The sequence below is a fragment of the Zonotrichia albicollis genome, chromosome 8 (genome assembly GCF_047830755.1).
Source record: "Zonotrichia albicollis isolate bZonAlb1 chromosome 8, bZonAlb1.hap1, whole genome shotgun sequence".
NCBI lineage: Eukaryota > Metazoa > Chordata > Aves > Passeriformes > Passerellidae > Zonotrichia > Zonotrichia albicollis.
In genome coordinates this window covers 28,339,169-28,354,321 of record NC_133826.1, presented here as the reverse complement: position 1 = coordinate 28,354,321, position 15,153 = coordinate 28,339,169, and the positions used below count along the sequence as shown (strand labels likewise).

Genomic DNA, 15,153 nt, shown 5'->3' with positions numbered 1-15,153 from the left:
AATGGATGGCAGGCACCCAGCTGAGCCCCCAGGGCCACAGCTCCAAAGGCACCAGCTGTGGAGCTGGACTGAACAAGGCCATGGCAGTGTCCCCAGGGCCCTGCAGCTCCCAGAGAAGCTGTTCCATCCTCAGCACCCTCCTGGCACAATGTTGCACACAAGGCTGGCTCCTGTGTGCCACACCGGGGACGTGCCAGTGCCACTGTCTGTGCCAGGGGGACACACGGACGCGTCTGTCTCACCTGCATCCCAATGATGGCGTAGATGAAGAAAAGCATGGCAATCAGCAGGCAGACGTAGGGGAGTGCCTGCAAGAGAAGCAGATGAGTCACCTCATCTATCACAGGTCCAGCGCCAGAGGAGTACGGCACACACAGGTGAGCTGTGCTGCTCCATCTCTCCTACAAGGCCTTGGGAACAGCCTGTATTTGGGAGCAGCACCACATCCCTGTGGCCTGGTGTCCTAGGGTGATGTTATGATGCTTGTATCCCTATTTCTGTGTTCTGTTTATGCTGGATATTATGTTCTGTGCCTTCAAGACTGGCTCTGAAGAGTGAATGTTTTGTTTTGGTTTTGTTATCAGCTGCTCCCCCACGGCTGGCGGGGACACAGGGACGGGGCAGTACATGATGCTGCTCTTGCTTTTTGCTTGGCTTTTTGCTTTACTTTTGCTCTTGCTTTTTGCTTCTGTTCATTAGTTAGTTTAGCTAAGCAGTCGAATTTTTCCCTGGACTGTTTTTACTTTCCCTTTTTTGGACCAACTTGAAGCTGCTCCAGACTGGGACCTGGGGAACACTGAGAGTTTGCACCTTGTGGCTGCAGCAGCTGCCCCAGCGCTGGAGGGACTGATAACAGAGCGACCACCCACAAGACAGACTTTCTGAATTTGTCATCTTTTTCGGAGCAGTGAAAGAGTTTTGTCATCTGGTATTGTTGATTTTGTGTGCTGGGGGGTGCTTTGCCTGTTAAATAAACAGGTTCTTTCCACTTCTCCCCAAGGAATCCTTCCCGAACCAGTTGGGGAAGGTTAGGGTTAGGATTAGGGGAAAGGGCACATGTGGGTTTGCTTTCTGGAGGGGCCCCCTTTTGGAGGTTTTCTCCCAAATTTGCCCTAAACCAGGACACCTGGGGAGAGGCCAGGACACAGGAGACTGACCTTGAAGGACTGCACAAAGGTCCAGAGCAGGATGCGGATGGTGTAACCCTGGCGGAGCAGCTTGATGAGCCGGGCAGCCCGGAAAAGCTTCAGGAAGCTCATGTTGAAGCTGCTGGTGTTCACCAGCTGGGGGGAGATGAGAGGGTCAGAGGGAGCTGGGGGCTCCCAGCACCCCTCCACAGCCTGCTGCTCCCAGCCCCTGCCTCACCTTGGTGTCCGTCAGGATGATCTCCGTAATGCTGCCGATGACCGTGATAAAGTCAAAGATGTTCCAGGTGTCCCGGAAATAATTCTGCAAAGGAAAGAGGGAGAGAGGGAGCGTGGATTTGAGCTCAGGGGTGGCAGGTCTGAAGGGTGCTGGGCCACGGGCCAAAGCTGCTCATGGGCAGTGGTGGAGACCTCAGAGCCCATTTGTATGCAGCCACAGTGTGGAACACCGTCCTGTGTCTGAGACAACGGCAGACCTGAGCATGCCTGCAGCAAGCAGCTTTTCCTGGGAGATGATTCATGCCTCCAACAGACCACCCTGGCAAATGGGAGCAGGAAAAGCAGCCACAGCCTAGGTCAGCCTGCAACAGCTCGGCACATTGACCCTCACAGCCAGGAGAATGCTTTGCCCTCCTCTTCACAGACACCTGGACACATCTCAGCCCCTGCTGTTTGTGCAGCAGTGTGGGAAACAGTAAAGGTAAGAAGATTTTCAGAAAGCTGTAAAAGCAGGCCTTGGAAACAGAAAGGACAGAGAAATTAAAACTACCTGCAGCTGCAAAGTCTGAAAGTAGAAAAAGTTACAATAGTACAGCAAGCAAGGACATGAAACAATAGCTTGAGTTTTAGGCTTGGCTAATACAGACCTTAGGATTGCAGAAAAATATGCTTAGAAAGATAGTAGAAGGTTTTAAGCTTAATAATGGAGTATTGTGTATTGTTAATAGAGAGCAGACAAGCAAGCATTGTATGAAGCAAGTGTAAATGTGCTTTTAATGATTGGCTAGAACAATCATCTGTAAGCTTTAGCAATGTGCTATTAGCTAGAAAGTTTTTTAAATGCTTTGTAACAAAGAAATATTTGGCTGTTGTTGACAAGATGTGAATTTTTGCCATCTTTCTATTGTCTCAACCATGTAATGAGGCTGATGCTGCAATAAAGCTCAAGGAATGTATCCCTGTCCTGTTTGTGACAAACTCCAAACACACAGCAGCTGGCACAACACCAAACATTACCATGACTGGTGCTACTGGGAGCAAGGAGGGTGGCTAGAAACCCTCCTGGCAGTGGGCTTTGTGTCCCATAAGCAGTAAGGAATAGCTGAAGAAACAGCAATCCGTGGTTTCAGATACCAAATGAGCAGCTGGGAGTTTTAGCACTGTGAATCTGTCAGGGAGGTCTCACTGCTGCTCGGGTACAGCACAAGGACAGGAGTGCAGCAGCATCTCCTGACTTGTGGGGACAAGGGAGCACAGCCCCCAGCATGTGGAGCAGCACAGAACATGCACAGCCCAGGCACAGAGCACAAGGCAAGAAGTAAAACAGCAGTATGGCTTTCCCTAGCACTGGGAAGTGCAATGAGAACCACAGAACTCCAGCCCAAAAGCAGCTTTCAGGCCAGGATCCAAAATAAGTAGCAGCAACCTCACTTTATTAACACCTTCCCTTCCTTCTTTCACACTGACAAAGTGCAAATGAACACCCCCCTAAAGAACAGGAGCAGGCACTCACCAGGAAGCCAAAGGCAATGATCTTGAGGACGCACTCCAGGGAGAACACCATGGTGAAGGCAATGTTCAGGTACTTCAGGGCCAGCTCATAGGTGTATGGAGCAGAATAGTACTGATGGAAACAGAGACAGCACTAGCCAGGAGGGGCCTGCCAGCCTCGGGGCTGGTGACTGTCCCAGCACAGACCTGACATGGCCTACGTTTGCTGCCCTGGCTGCCTCCAGAATTCCTTCTTTTCCTCACCCCTCCCTCAGGACAGGCCTGTGGTGCTCCATGTTCCTTGCCTTGGGGGCATCAAGAACATCTCCTTGCTCTCTCCACCCCTCTCCCAGGACAGATGCCATTCCTTCTAAGAAGGTGGCACAGAAGAAATCCAGGCCTGCCTGCAGTAGTTAGGAGGTCTAAATAATTTGGGTCATTTCCTTTAGAAAAGGTGCCACCTCCAGTTTGGGTCCTGTGCTGTTTCCCGGGGATGTGCCCAGGGAAATCACCCACTGTCTCAAAGCATCTCCACAACCAAAATTCCCTCTTCCCACATCCTGACTGATGCTACTGCTCCAGACGAAGGGGACAGCCTCCCTCTGAGCCCCAGCTCACCTTCATCATGAGCACCACGGTGTTGAGGGCTATCATGGCCATGATGGTGTACTCGAAGGACGGGGACACCACAAAGTGCCACACGCGGTACTGGAAGGTGTGTCTGTTCTGGGGCATGTACCTCGTCAGGGGCTTGGCGCTGATGGCAAAGTCAATGCAGGCCCTCTGCAACAAAATAATGCCCATCAGACTCCCACAGACACCTGGGAATGTCACCATCATATTTTCTGGAAAATCCCTTCACCAGGATTTCTCCTCCTGGGAAGCTGAGAAGCCTCAGAGAAAAAGGAAAACAATATTATCTCATTTGCTTCTCTGTGTCTTGCTGTTTCGGAATGTGAAATGGGAAATGTGTTTGGAATGTTTGTGCTGCTTTGGAGATTGTTTATCCAACATGTGAATTGTTTTGACTTAATGACCAATCACGGTCAGGCTGTGTCAGACTCTGAGGAGAGAGTAACAAGTTTTTCATTATTATCTTGTTAAGCCTTCTGTAAGTATCCTTTCTCTATTCTTTGGTATAGTTTTAGTATAGTATTCTTTTATATAATAAATATCATATCATATCATATCATATCATATCATATCATACCATATCATAATAGATTAGACTTCTAAGAACATGGAGTCAGATTTATCATTCCTTCCTGCCACAGGGGACCCCAGAAAATACTACATGGAGGTGCTGGTGGCTGCCACAATTCCTTCCTTCGTGATTTTGGAAGGCAGCAGCCTCATGGGTTTCTCACCTTTTCCATAGCAAGGGAGTTCCAAGCTCCCAAATTGCTGAAAGCCCCATGGAAATGTCCTCATTCCTCCTCCCCAGACCATACCTCATTCTTCTCCAGGCTGCACTCCTCCATCATTTTGTCCCCTTGCTCTTGGAAGGTGATGATGATGAGAGCAACGAAAATGTTGACGAAGAAGAAGGGGAAGACCACGAAGTAGACGACGTAAAAAATGGACATCTCCATGCGGTTGCTGCGGCTGGGCCCGCGGTCCTCCTCCGTCACATCCACCGAGTGCTGCAGCACCCTGTGGGCAGAGAGGTGGAGAAAAGCAACCAGGGGTACATCCATCACTTCCAACGGGACCCAGCTCTGTCTGTCCACTCTTGTGTAATGACAAGGTAAAGCTCTGTCCTAATCTGCTTTCAAGGATGACCCTTTTAAATGGCTGCAGTTTGTTTTATGGTGCTTTGCCGCGTCCCTGATGGAAAATGGATTTTCCTGTGCTCTGCACACAGAGAAAAAAATATTGCCCGAGCTCACACGGGCATTTAGAGAGGTCCAGTCCTACTGTTATCCCTAATATTGACTTCAAATATATCTCCAGGCCACACAGAAAAGGCATTTTCCATCATTCACTCCCTAAGGAAGAAGCTAACCCCAGCCACAGCTCCAGCCTCACAGCAGGGCTAAAACCTCTCTTGTGCTGGTGTAATTTGTTATTCTCTCCACCTCCCAGCCCAGCAGCTCCTCTCTCAGTCTCACTGGGTGTAACCTGACCACCCCAACAGGGTGACCACCCCTATGGGAGGGGACAGAGGAGCAGAATACTCACTGGGGCCACCCCTCGCCCGTGGACACTGTGAACAGGGTGAGCAGAGCCCAGATGATGTTGTCATAGTGAAACTCGTGCCGCTTCCACTCCCTGCATTTCACCTCCATCTTGTTCTTCTCGTGGTCCACATAGTTCCCTCTGCAAGGAGGACAGGGAGCAGTGACCTTGGGGTTTTTGGGCTGCCAGAGTGTGGGATGGTGGGCTTGAACCCTGGGGGCAGCATGGGTGTGTGCAGGGGTCACCTCTCCTCCCTTCAGCCATGAGGAAGGGGAGAGAGGAGGGGAAGGTAAAACAGAAGAGAGAAGAAGGAAAGAACAGGAGCAAATTAAGGGCTCTGCACCCCACAGAAGGATGGGCCACAGCACTGGGGATGGGGCTCAGCCCATGCTGTCCCCAGGAGCAAGGACTTAACAGGGACCCACAGCAGACACAGCCCAGCGCCCTGCCCTTGCCAGAGGGGTTAGAAGCACCAGAGCTACCCCCCAGGGCACCCACATGCAGTCCTTCTGTGTGTCCTTGGAGCTGTCAGTGCAGTAGAAGAACTTCCCCTTGAAGAGCTGCACGGCGATGACGGCGAAGATGAACATGAAGAGCTTGTAGACAATGAGGATGTTGAAGACGTTCTTGAGAGATGTCACTACACAGTCAAAAACAGCCTGGAAGAGAGGGCAGAGCTCACCCTGGGGAACCCACAGACCTGCACCAAGACAAGGTTACTTGCTGGGAAAAGAGGGAAAGAGCTGGGACTTCTCCCAGGCTACAAGTTATTTTGTGAACGAGGTTAACACCCAGAGCACCCACAGCACACGTGTAGGCATTGTGCAGCTCCTGAGACAGCACCAGGGATGGATATTTGTGTCCTCAGTGTTCTCTGCAACCAGGGAAGCAGATGGGGGACCATCCTAATGATGCAATTAGCAGCACTCAAGACTAATTAGCGAGCACTTCATCATTTTGCATCACCCCAATAGCAGGACAGAGCAAATACCTCTGCCTGCCAGAACAGCACGTTCCTTAGTGCTCTCAGCCCTGGCTCTCACAGCACTTCAAGTGGGGATTGTCCTTATTCCTGTTTCATGGGATCACGTTTCATTTTCCTTATCCCTGTATCCGTGCAGGAGACAGGCACTTCCGGAAAGGAACTGACACGGGCTGACTCCATCCACTGATCAGGAAGAAAAGCTGGGGTCAACCCTCATGTTTTTGGGGTGGCACCCAGGTCTCATCAATCAGCCGAACCACTTAAAAGTGAAAAAAAGGGGCTTCCTCATTCTCATACTCTTTTTTTGGTTTTGTACCCCATCAGCTAAGGTAGGGAAATTCATAATCCTACCTGTGATGCAGAAATAATCCAATTATTGAGATGGGAAATCCCTCTCCAGTACAACACTGTGACAGCACAGCACACAAAACCCTGAGCTGTTTGCAACTTGCTCTGGTGGGAAAGATTAAAAACTTCCCAAAGAGATTTGAGCTTTCCAAAACCAGGGCAGCCTATTTTTCAGGAGAACATCTGGGCTTTGCTCCACTTTGTCCACTCAAGCCCCACTTTCCTTGGCAGAGGAACTACTTCTGGACACCTTGCAGTGCTCCAGGCTTGCTTTCAAGAACTCCCTGCACCTCCATACATGAAGGGCTCCTAGAATACCCCAAAAGCTTTGTAAAAAAACTTGTTTATTGCTCACAAACAAATCACTGGGGTGGTCCCTGCTCCCAGGGAAGAGGAGAAGAGGATGTGAGGCAGGAGATGGTTACCTTCAGCTTGGGCAGCCTCTTGATGGTTTTCAGGGGCCTCAAGACCCGCAGCACACGGAGGGACTTGATGGTCTTGATATCCCGGCCCTTGTTGGTCCTGCCACGTTGGAGGGAGGCACACACACCCAAAAATGGAACAGAGAGACAATAACCTTGTAGACCTGGGTGCCCTGGGGAGCTGAACTGCCAAAAACACCCCCCCCAGCACGTGTGAAGATGGGAACAGGAGGGGCACAAACACTGCTGAGCTCTCAGACCACCTCAACGCAGCTCCTCCGACAGCCAGCAGAGATGGAAAACCAGGCAATCCCCTTTTCCCTGGGATTAGCACCTTTCCAGTGACCTCAACAAACCCCTCACTGTGGGAAGCAGTGCCAGGGCTAGGGCAGACAGTGCCAGGAGATTTGCAGGGCACAGGCACACACTGTTTGTAAACAGGGCTTGTGCAGCGTCACCGCCACTGCAATTATTTCCTTCCCATTGCGAGAAATGCAGAATAAAATGAGGGAGGTTTGCTCAATGGGGCTCACATTGCCAGGGAAATTGTGGGTGCCTCATCCCTGGAAGTGTTCCAGGCAAAGTTGGATGGGGCCCTAAACAGCCTGGTCTAGTGGAAGGTGTCCCTAAGGCACAGGGGTTGGACCCTTGGGAGGGTCTCAAAGGTCTCCCCAGATCAGAGCTATTCTTGCCTTCACCCCAAATCAGCTGAGGGAGGCAGAGTTTACCAGGAGAATTCTTTAAAAGCCCCCTCATGACCCTCAGTTCTTGCATATGATGATTATTCCCTAATCACAATACCACAATACCAGGTAGGATTTTTTTTTCTTTTTTAACCAAAGCCTGGATCTCGAGGTCCTGGTGAAGGTGGCACAGCTTGGCTCCACCAGGCACCCTTGAAAAACGTCAAGGAAATTACTTGCAACAACAGATGCTCCCAATTACACAGCTCCTTGGCGAGGGTTAATGCAACAGGGAGTACAATAATGGGCTTAATCATTACGAGATGTAAACAAAACCACTAATTAATAGCCCTCACATGCATGGGAAGCAACTGTACAGACGGACCTAGGACTCGCTGCTTTGCTCAGAAAGAGAGCCTGGATAAAGGCCTGGGATATCTGACTGAGGCAGCACTCATCTGGTGCAAGTTGTCACCAAGGTCACCCGAGTGCAGTGTCTGACACCTGCTATGGGGAATCCCTTCAGCCCTCAGGAGTGCCTGCAGAGCAGCGTGCTGCAGCCCCTGAAAACGCAGCTGAGGGTCAGCCCAGGTGTGGGACAGAGTGAGCTCCAGCTGCAGCCACCCCCCTGCATTCCCAGGAGCACCATAGTTACCCCAAAGCGTTCCTGTCGGCGATCCAGCCCAGCAGCCAGCGAGCAGCACCAGCAGAGAGGTGGAAAAAGAAAGAAAGAGAGGAGGAAGGTGAGAAAAGGGTCAGGGGAGCTGCATGGGGACCCTGCAGTAGCTGCCCACCACCCCAGACCTGAGAGAAAGGCACAGTGCGTAGACCATGTAGCCTTCAGGATGGGGCACATCTCCAGGGAGGAACTCCTCCAGAAGCCCCTCCTGCCCTCCCGGCTGGAGGTTTTGGGTGGGGGGCACGTGGTGAAAGCTCTGCTGCATGGAGTGGGACAGTGGGCAGCAGCAGGAAGGCACAGTGCTCCTCAGCTGGAGTTGTGGGGTCAGTGAGCCAAAGGCAGGTGCCTGCAAGGGAACCCACCTGCAAGCCACAATAGTTCCCATCCAAATTCTGCTCAATCACCTCCACTGAGAGCTGCACTGAGCCTGAGCTGCAGTGCAGGGTCTCCTGCAAGCCAGCAGGATGCTCCAATTGGACAAGACAAGGTGGGCTCCAAGGTCCCTGGCTGTAACCAAACCTCTGTCCCTGCTTGAGCCAAGTCCCTGCCACATAAACACAGAGTGCTCAGCACTTGGGGCAAAGCCTGTAAGCAAAACTTTTCCTAAAACACATCAAACTCACCCCACTCCCTGGCTGTGTGTCAGTCCAGAATGTGGGAGGTGTGCTGAAAAGGTGACAACTTAACTTTGCAGCACTTCTGTGGTGCCCTGACCTGCCTCAGGGTTATTTTGCAGGTAACCACAAAATAACCACACCAGGTTATTTTGCAGTACCTAGGGGTCCTTCTTTCTTCCAGACCGAGTGGGCACAAGGAGATGCTGCAAGGAAAGAAGCTTCTCTGCTGGGTAATCAGCGCCTGCACACCCAGGGCTCCACACTGGCCAACCACTCTGCACCAGCCTTTCCACCAGCCCTGGACAGCTCTGCAAAACTGCTGAGAACTGCAGTCTCAGAGGGAGGCAAAAGCCAGCAGGGTCTTTACTTGTGGTTCTGGTTATTTCAGCTAATTTAATTCAAACTCCTTGGAGATTTACAGCTTTTTATTTAGGCTGTGCATGGATTGATGGATTAGCTTTCCATGTGGAGAGCCAGAGATGAATGGAGACAGCCTCTCCCAGGATTTGTGGCCTCTGAGGGAGCAGTGGACAAGCCACAGTGGCTCAGAGAGAGATGGCTTTGTGGGTGGACACTTGGTGGTCAGAGATTTGGATGTGGCACTGCTGAACCAGCTCCAAACCTCCTGCTGTGCTCCACAGCCACCCCTGAGGGAAAACCAGAGTGCAGAGGGGAGGCAGGAGGGGCAGGAAACCTGCATGGAACACCCCAGAATTCCTGCTGGGAAGTGCTGGACTCAGGCACCAGCTGGTCTCATCCAGGTAATCACCACACTCCACAGGCACTGCTGCTCCCACCCAGCACCATGGAGGAGAAGGAGAAGGAGAGAAGGAGAAGGGAGAAGAGGAGGAGTAGAAGAAAGGAGGAGAAGTAGAAATGAGAAAGAAGAGAAGGAGAAGGAGGAGAAAGGAGAAGGAGAACAAGAAAAGAAAAGGAGAGGGAGAGGGAGAAGGAGGAAGGAGAAGGGGAAAGAAGAGAAGGAGAGGGAGAGAAAAAAGGAGAAGGGAGAAGAGGAGGAGAAAGAAGTAGAAGGAGAAAGAAGGAGAAGAAGGAGAAAGGAGAAAGTGAAGGAGGAAGGAGAAGGAAAAGCAGAAAGGAGAAAGAAGGAGAAAGGAAAGGAGAAGAAGGAGAACATTCTCCGTGCCCTGGCCCCACATCAAAGAGCTCATGGAGGGAGAAGAAAAGGAGACGGATTGGAACATCAGCACCAGAGTTTTCCCCTGGGGAGCAGGAGGGAGGCTGGGAGGGAGGGCGGCAGGCTGGGACACGGAGAGCTGGTGAATATCCTGCAGCTTCCTGGGCTGCCGAGGGCAGAGGCAGGTGTTCTTAGAAATGCTTTATAATGCATGAACCCATCAGAAATCACCGTGAGGCCTTTGTTCCCCTCACTGCCCAAGCCATGAGCTCATCTCCTGCAGCAGGAGCCAGGCTGGAGGCAGGGCAGACAGACAGACAATCCTGCAGGTTTACAGGACAAAATCCCCATCCATGGCACAAGCAGCTCAGCATCTGCCCAGCTACAGCTGCAGGAGAGAGCAGGAGACACCAGTGCTCACTGCAAACCTCTGTGTGTGTGGAGATGCCAAGGCCTTCTCCACACACCTTCACCCTCGAGAATTCAGCTGCCCCATGCCCAGAGGGAAGGTTCTTCCCTCAGCAGGCAGGGGCCAAGCAGGGCTGGAAGGTGCCAAGCAGCTCCCCCACATCCCCTGCCAGCTGCAGGGCCACCACAGGAACTGTGCCACCCTTGTGGGGCGAGGGCAAGGGGACAGCAAGCAATTCCTGTGCACTGGTGAGGGTCACCATGACATTTTCTGAAAAATCCTCTTTGTCCAGGATTTTCTCCTGGGAAGCTGAGAAGCCTCAGAGAGGAATGAAAACAATAGTTATCTCATTTGCTTCTCCTGGGTCTGCTCTTTGCAATGTGGCTTGGACATGGTTTACCAACAGGTGAATGTTTGATTGGTTCCATGTGAATTGTTTTTAATTCATGACCAGTCATAGCCAGCTGTGTCAGACTCTTTGAGTCAATCAGGAGCTTTCATTATCATTCTTGCTAGCCTTCTGATGTATCCTTTCCCTTTCTTTAGTATAGCATAATGTAATTATAATATTATAATATAATATAATATAATATAATATAATATAATATAATATAATATAATATAATATAATATAATATAATATAATATAATATAATATAATATAATATAATATAATATAATATAATATAATATCAGCCTTCTGAGAACATGGAGTCAAATCCTCATCTCTCACCTTGTCCTGGGGATTCTCACAAACACCACAGGTGAAGACACCCCTCCACCCGGGAGCAGGCTGAGCCAACAACCTGTGCTCCTTCAGCCATCAAAACTCTTGATGGAAGTTGCCTTGGAAGGAAAAGGCTCCTTTGTCCTCCTACTCAAACAATGCATCTTCAGGCTGCTGATGCTGAGGGGCTGTCCTGGCAGAGCAGGGATCAGCCATGTCCTGGAGATACTCCATCCACCTTTGTGGTGGCCTGTGTGGCCTCCCATAGGCTCAGAGCATTGTCCCCAGGCAGCAAACCTGCCCCAGCCCCTTCCCCATGTTGGGGTCTGTGCTCAGCCCCCTGCCCTCCCCAGGGGCTGCTCCATCCCTGTGCTGGGCGAGCTGAATTCTCCTGTGCTCTTCCCAAGGAGAGAGCAGGGCTGGAAGCACCGGGTAAGGAGGATGAGGAAGGCACAAGCAATGAGCCAGAGGGGCACAAGTGGGTGAGAACCAGGAGAAGGAGCTGCTGCCCTTCTAGGGTGAGGTGGGAGGGATGGATTATGGGCTGTAATCCATCCAGGAAGCCCCCCACGGTACCTGAGCTGTGGCCAAGGCTCCCGTCCTCCCCTGTCAGCAGCCACTGCTGCCAGTGTCACAGGCACAGAGAGAGAACAACAGCGTGACAAAGGAGCCTGAGCCTCTCCTCTCTGCTCCTGTCTCTGTAACGGGGCAGCAGAGCCCTGGGGATGGACCAGGGAGTGCCCCTTCCCTGCCAGCACCACCTTGGCACCACACATCCCTCCCTGAGCTCACTGCACCCTGTTGCAGACATTTTTTATGGAAAATCCTTTCTTCAGGATTTTTCTTCTTGAGAAGCTGGGAAGCCTCAGGAACAAAATGTAAACATTGATTATCTGTTGCTGTGGAATGCAACAAGTAGATCTGTGATTAGTCCATGTTAGATGTTTGTAATTAATGGCTAATGACAGCCCAGCTAGCTCAAGCAGAGAGTCTGAGCCACAAACCTTTGTTATCATTCCTTCCTATTCTATTCTTAGCTGGCCTTCTGATGAAACCTTTTCTTCTATTATTTTAGTATAGTTGTAATGTATATCATAAAATAATAAATCAAGCCTTCTGAAACATGGAGTCAGATCCTCATCTCTTCCCTCATCCTGAGACCCCTGTGAATGCTGTCACAGCACCCCCTGCCCCAGCCAGCAGCACAGGGCACATCAGAGCAGCAGGAAACTCATCCCTGCGTGCTCCTGCCCTCCATGGCACACCCCAGTAGCCACAGGTGCCACAAGCTCAGTGCCAGGGCCCAATCTCCAAGCAATGCTCAGTGGGGATGCTGCAGGGCAAGCACAGAGCCCTCTCTGTGATGCCTCAGAAGATGATGGCACAAACCCCACCAGCCTCATCTCCATTCCTGCAGGGCTCCAGAGCAATGTCCCACTCAGACCAGAGGGAAAAGTCACCAGCCAGGGCTACCATTTCCAGCACAAATGTGTTCAGAGGGCAGCTCCACCTTGCAGGCTGCAGCTTTTGCTGTCTCTGTGCACCCCAAGATGCATGACAGGTGTGTAACTCCAGCTCTGGCACCTTTAGGCCATTTCCCCCGTCTCTAACAGTCCTTCTGCTCTGTTTCAAACCCACTTGCACCAGAAACTTCTTCCTAGCATCTCCAGCTTGCCTAGCCTTGCTCCCTGCCTGCTTTCTCATCAGCTTCTGCCAAACCAGGAGAAACATCTTTGGAACAGCCACACACCACTGCCAGGAGTTGTACCAGAAATAAAATACAAAACAAAATCAGAGTCTAGTAGCCATAACACACAATTTCACCCTTCTCCCAGCCCAGCCCAGCCCAGGGGAGGCATGGAGCTGACAGGGACAAGGGCCACTTACGCCAAGGCAAAAGCCACCAGCGCTCCCACCACCACGATGAAATCCAGGATGTTCCAGAGGTCTCGGAAGTAGGAGCCATCCTGCAGGATCAAGCCCTGATCAATCATCTGGAGGGGAGATACAGAGAGAAAAACAGGCAGGGGATGAGCAGCTCAGACACCAAGCTGGGGGACAGGGACACTGCAGACACATCCCAGAGTCCTGGCTGTAGGACTTGGTGTTTTGTGGAAGCCTCGGGGCTGATAAAGGAGGTGCTGAGCACTCTGGACCAGCACTGCTGAGAACCAGACTTTAAGGTCTCCACCTTCTAAATTTAGGACCAGAACTGCAGAACTGAGCTATTTCCCAGGGAAATAGCTGCATCCTGTCAGGGCTCTTACCTTGATCACCATCTCAAAGGTGAAGACACCAGTGAAGACGTAGTCGAAATACCTCAGCACCTGCAGACAGAGGGCACAGGTGCTCTGCAGCTGCTGCTGAGCAAACTCTGCCCACCCAGACACAGCAGCTTGCCTGGCTCTGGGGCAAAATGGGGCTGGTTTGCTTGTCCCAAACCCAACCTGGTCCCTAAGAGTTCAGGGCAGCCCCAAACCCAGCCTGTGCAGGCAGGAGGGAACCATTCCCATGCAAATGGCTTGGAAATGACACTGCTAGCCAGGATCACCCGTCCCACACCAGTACCAGCATCTCCCCAGTCCAAGTCACTCTACAACTGACCAGGTATGTTGGTCTCCCCCCAGGCTCTAAACCCCACGTGTGGGAAGCTGGGGGTCACTCCCACAGTTCACAACAGAACGTGATGGGGAAAAAATCAGATCCTACAGCACAATGCATGTGCCACCATGGGCTGCCCTGATCCCTCAAACCCTGCAGGAGCCCTGCCTGCCCTGGTGGGGGAGCAGGAGGGGGTTGCAATCACTTTGTTGCGGTCGGAGTTGGTGAGGACGGGATCCTCGGCGGCGAGGGCGATGCTGCTGGCAGCGATCACTAGCAGGATGCACATCTCGAAGTAGCGCAGGTTCACAATGTAGTGGCAGGCCCTCCTCACCCTGCAGGGACACACACCCCACCCGTGAGCCCCTGGCAGGACACAGCCACAGCCCTTGTGCAAAGCCCACCCTGTCATGCCGCCTTCCAGGGTGGGGAGATGGGCAGCAAAGCCTGAGGAGCAGAAGAAGGGAGCCCAAGAGGTGTTTGGGCTTGTTGGTCCCTCTCCTCAGCTGTCTCAGCCCCACAGCCAGGCAGGGAGAGTCTCCAAGAAATTGGGGTGCTTACTCTTCCAGGCTGCTGGGTCTGGGGAAGAGCTACAGAGCAGCAGAAAACTGCAGGTAAATATAACAAGCAAGAAAAAAAAATTCCCAGTTTAGAAATCAGCAGTGTGGGAGAGAGCCATGCCACAGAGAGAGAGAGCAATGTGGGGCTTGGGGAGCTCTGTGGCTGCTTATCAAGCCTGTTAGTGAGACACTCATCTCCCTTCTCACAGGGATTCCCTGGTTTTGGTGATGTCTGGGGGTCCTTCTTCTTGCAGCCCTCCCCAGCCCCAGAGTGAAAAAGATCTCACGGGTTGGTGGTGCTGAAGATGAACATGGAGCTGTGCGGCACCATGGCTTTGCCCGTCTCGCTCTTTTCCTTCTTCCTCTTCTTCTTCTCCATTTCTTCCTCGTCCTCTTTGGTCTCAGCCTCCTTTAAGGGGCTGGCTTCACCGTCTGTCTTGTTGCTAACTGCAGGAAAGCGAGAGCCTTTGCCCGACCTTGCACCCAGACAACACCCTGGGGTGTCCCTGCCAACCCCCTCTGAATTCCTGCTCTGAATCCCTGTGCTGTCACAGGGAGAGGGACTAGGCAGGAAAAAAATACACCAGCTGCTGGCATGGAGCAGATAAAATGGGTTTAACAAGGCCACTTTTCACCTTGCTGGTTAATTAATAACACTGTTTAAAGCAGCTCACCTTGACAGCCAGGACGCTGCTAAGGGGTTTGAGTGACAGTGAGCTGCCTGAGGCTACAGATGTTCCAGGAAAAACAGGGAATGCCAGAGTTTTGCCCAGGCAGAGAGGAAGGGGAAATGATGGACTGGATGAAGGGGTGGTGAGAAATGATGGATCAGATGAAGGAGTGGATGGGAAGAGGTAAGAAAGGGGATGCTGGCGCATCGGTGTTTGGGTCCCCCTGCAAAACCGGGGTGAGGTGCTGCAAGGAGCAGCACGGAGATCCTGCCAGCTGATGGAT

General features: G+C 51.8%; 1 protein-coding gene across 12 annotated transcripts in view; it reads right to left on the bottom strand.

Moving 5' to 3' along the window:
- CACNA1E (calcium voltage-gated channel subunit alpha1 E) overlaps positions 1–15,153 on the bottom strand; it is a 147,124-nt gene that overhangs the window by 22,705 nt on the left and 109,266 nt on the right. For all 12 annotated transcript variants that reach the window (XR_012581441.1, XM_074546404.1, XM_074546407.1 and 9 more), the window contains 14 exons: positions 14,487–14,646; positions 13,845–13,974; positions 13,306–13,365; positions 12,926–13,032; positions 8,127–8,138; positions 6,792–6,888; positions 5,532–5,692; positions 5,037–5,174; positions 4,307–4,508; positions 3,474–3,638; positions 2,878–2,988; positions 1,366–1,449; positions 1,158–1,283; positions 243–308 (listed from right to left, as the gene is read on the bottom strand). Coding sequence is in view for 11 of the 12 variants with exons in the window: in XM_074546404.1 (XP_074402505.1) it covers positions 243–308; positions 1,158–1,283; positions 1,366–1,449; positions 2,878–2,988; positions 3,474–3,638; positions 4,307–4,508; positions 5,037–5,174; positions 5,532–5,692; positions 6,792–6,888; positions 8,127–8,138; positions 12,926–13,032; positions 13,306–13,365; positions 13,845–13,974; positions 14,487–14,646 (1,619 nt within the window). In the remaining variant the exon portion in view is untranslated. The remainder of the gene's footprint in view (positions 1–242; positions 309–1,157; positions 1,284–1,365; positions 1,450–2,877; positions 2,989–3,473; positions 3,639–4,306; positions 4,509–5,036; positions 5,175–5,531; positions 5,693–6,791; positions 6,889–8,126; positions 8,139–12,925; positions 13,033–13,305; positions 13,366–13,844; positions 13,975–14,486; positions 14,647–15,153) is intronic.